The sequence below is a fragment of the Monopterus albus genome, unplaced genomic scaffold (genome assembly GCF_001952655.1).
Source record: "Monopterus albus unplaced genomic scaffold, M_albus_1.0 scaffold3.1, whole genome shotgun sequence".
NCBI classification, from domain to species: Eukaryota; Metazoa; Chordata; class Actinopteri; order Synbranchiformes; family Synbranchidae; genus Monopterus; species Monopterus albus.
In genome coordinates, this window is record NW_018127883.1 from 9,961,618 (window position 1) to 9,965,062 (window position 3,445).

General features: G+C 44.5%; 1 protein-coding gene across 1 annotated transcript in view; it reads left to right on the top strand.

The window, feature by feature from the left end:
* The window catches only part of LOC109961621 (cadherin-12-like), a 98,933-nt gene that overhangs the window by 89,499 nt on the left and 5,989 nt on the right, over positions 1–3,445 (top strand). The window contains exon 10 of the mRNA XM_020602592.1: positions 1,017–1,142. Coding sequence (XP_020458248.1) covers positions 1,017–1,142 — 126 coding nt within the window. The remainder of the gene's footprint in view (positions 1–1,016; positions 1,143–3,445) is intronic.

Genomic DNA, 3,445 nt, shown 5'->3' on the forward strand with positions numbered 1-3,445 from the left:
GGATCTGGGCGGGGACTGGTAGAACGGGTGGATGGGCGATTCTGTTGAGACAACATCAGGGAGGTGAGTTGTGTTACCTGTTGTGTGAGTGCCGCCAGGTCATGGTGCTGCTGCTGCAGTGCCTGAGCTAGTTGTGCGTTTGACGGTGGTCTGCCTGCACCGGAGTCAGCGGGGTCCATGTGGGCCAGTTCTTTCTGTTAGGATGGCTCGGGCAAACCTGACAACAGGCCTAAAGCAGAGCGAGCAGACCAGTAGCACAGCTGGACTGGATGGGCAGACGATTGCACACAAAGCTTAGATATGTTTGAGGAAAAGAAGAATGTAGAAAGCTGCCAGAAGTCTGGTACAGAGGCGGCTGAGTTAACAGTTTGTGTCTACCACAGTGGAAATATAGAGAAATTAGTCGTCGGTTGGCACGGTGTTGTTTCAGTAAACTCTACGACTTCTGCACATAAATGAATGTTTTGAAGTTGAAGAGCTGCAGCACATAGGTGTAGGTGTTGGAATGATCAATTTATGTCTTTTCCTTCTTTTACTGCTGGTTGTTATGTGTAGTGTTGTTATTGCAGATGTACTCTAAGTACAAAATAAACCAAATGGTTTCTGTTCATGACCATTGAAGAATCCCCAGTAGGTCTCTATGAGCACAATCTATCGCACACTGTGCCACTGTATCCTGAACTATCAAGACAATAATCCACTGCCTTGTTCAGCACTGAGAGGTCTGACATGCGGTGATTTCAAGACTAGTTGAAGCTTGTGTTCTAATTTCATATTTTATTCCAGAACAAATCGATCTGTAGTCATTTTAGTTTATTTAAAAAAAAAAAACATTTGACATAAAAACTACTCAGAGCAAAACCTTCCAACTCTGAAAATCCACAGATAAATCAGCCAGGATGGAGAGAAAAAAGAATCTACTTAGTACTACAGTTAAAGATATAATAAGTAAACATGATGAAAACTAAGTAAACCTTTATTTTTATAATCAAGAACTAAATTTGTATCTTTATTTTATCAGGTGATTCAAACCTTCAGTGCAAAAGACCAGGATCTGCCACCTGCTGGACAACAGTTCTCCTTCAAATCACCAAAGGAAGATATGAAAATCAACAAGAATTTTACGGTCCGGGACTTCGGAAGTAAGTGTGTTTGGTGTTCTAATGAGTTGGTGCAGTGTGATCAGTGTAATACAGCTCATTGTTTAATGCTAAATTATACCTTAAACAGATTCATTCAGCTTCATCCTCTAAGCCGCTGAGACCACACCACATTTAGCAAGAAAGATGTTTTCAACAATCCAGAAGAATAGAAAAGGTGTACCTGTGGTCAATTGTAGCTTTTGTTAAACAGAAAGAAAAGAAATTGATTATTGCAGAAACATTTTAAACAGCAATGATAGAGTTGACATTATTTTAAAGCTGTGACATTGATTTTGGAGAATGTAACCCAGCAAAGTGAACCAGTATTGATTAGAAGTGAACAGTTACCCTCCAGTGTCTGCCTGCAAATTGGTTGTCTCTTAACTCCACCGTCATCGCCACTGTTTTGAGCGTGTTTGAGCTCTGGGATTTTGCGACCGCACCACAGGACCAGCTGTTCAGCCTCCTGTCTCTGTGCACACTCATCACCGTTCTGATGAGGCCTCTAACCACCGTGTTGTCTGTGAACTTCAAAAGTTTAACAGACAGATCCCCTGAGGTCTTCCTAAAGTGTAGAGGGTGCAGGTGCAGCTGCTGATGGGGTGTCTGAGGTGAAGTGCGTGAAGTGTGACTTATCAAACCTGCAGTAAAACAGATTCAGGTTGTCTGCCAGTTGGTGCTTCTCCGCAGCATGGAGGGATGGTTTCTTGCAGCTGGTGACATCCTGCAGGTCTCTCCACATACACACGGTTGTTGGCTGTGCACAACTTTTTCAGCTTTTTCAGTGTAGCTCTTTGCTACTCTGATCTCCTTTGTCAGTGTCTTTCTGGCCTGGCTGTACAGGATCCCACCCTCCTCTTCCTAAGCATGATGAAGCTGCTTGAGTTTTACTGTCAACAAGGGCTTGTTGTTGTTGTTGTTGTTGTTGTTGTTGTATTAGTGGGCACAGACATGGCTGCGCAAAAAAACAATGTATGATGTCACAGTGTCAGTGAGTTCAGATACAGATACAGATATGTAGATGCAGCCTCAAATACACTCCGATCTGTGCGGTCAAAGCAGGCCTGTAGCTCTGGCTTTGCCTTGTTGGTTACCTCTTCACTGTTTTAATCACAGGCTTTGCAGGTTTTAAGTTTCTGTCTGTGGGCTGGGATGCAATGCACCATGGAGTGATCAGAGCCCCAGTGCTGCACAGGGGACAGAGTGATGGGTGCCCTTTATTACAGTGTTTTTATGCCTGGTGGGACAACTGATGTGAGGTTTGCTTTGGTCAAATCCTGTAGCAGGAAGATTCAGCCTCCTTTCAGTTTTCCCAGATTACTCCATTACACAGTCCACTCAGTGGAAATGGAAGACTGGCAGCTGTACTGTGCTGTCCAGGATGGACTCAGAGGCATTTCATGCTTTGCTTATCCACATGTCCGCTAAGGTCGAGTGACATAATTTCTGTCATCTTCCCAGGTCAGCGAGGGTCCATGCTGGCATCTGCGTGCAGGCCAAAAGTTTGTGTCCATGCAGATGGTCGGCACAGCAGAAGCCTCAACTTGCGCATGTGCCACAGTGCTCAGGAACTGTCGGCATACGTGGACAGAAGGCAGACCCTCAATTTGAATTATGAATAGGAACACATGCGCATGAGGGTGTGCACAAAGCACGAATTCCCCTTCACTGAGCCATGACTCAGTGGGGCACAGAAGTTAGAGTTGGTCCCATTGACAAGAAGTGGTTTAGCTCTTTTCCTGGCTGGTGGGTGGAGATTTGCTAGGTGGATAGGCAGGAGCGACATTCAGCTTCCCCTGATGTCTTAACCTCACCAGTGCACTGGCACTCTAGTGAAAGTAACCTGAGATGGGTTGCAGAAAACTGAAAAAACAAACAAAACCAGCAAAAGCACTAGAGAGCACACAACTGAGGAAGCCACCCACAGTTTGTGTGCAAAAGTTTAATGTTTATAATGTTTAAAAGTTTTCCTCCTCTAAGCTTATGAGTGACATGTTTCAAAGCTAAAATTAACCTCAACACATACAGGCAGGTGTTGTCTAATTATAAGAGCACGTATGACACTGCAGTGTGCACTAGCCTGAATCCTTTGAAGTCTAACCGGAGAGATAAATGAAAAGTGGGACATGGCAGGATGTCAGGAAAACGAATGCATTTGCCATCCTTGACAAGCCCCAGTCCAAACCTCTGATCCAGTTTTACCTTTTTGACACGCTGTTTTGCAGTTGCTTGACTGCCAGCAGCCCTGCGAGCACACTTTCCAGATAAAGAGTGAGATCTGATAGGCAGGGACAGGAAATAAA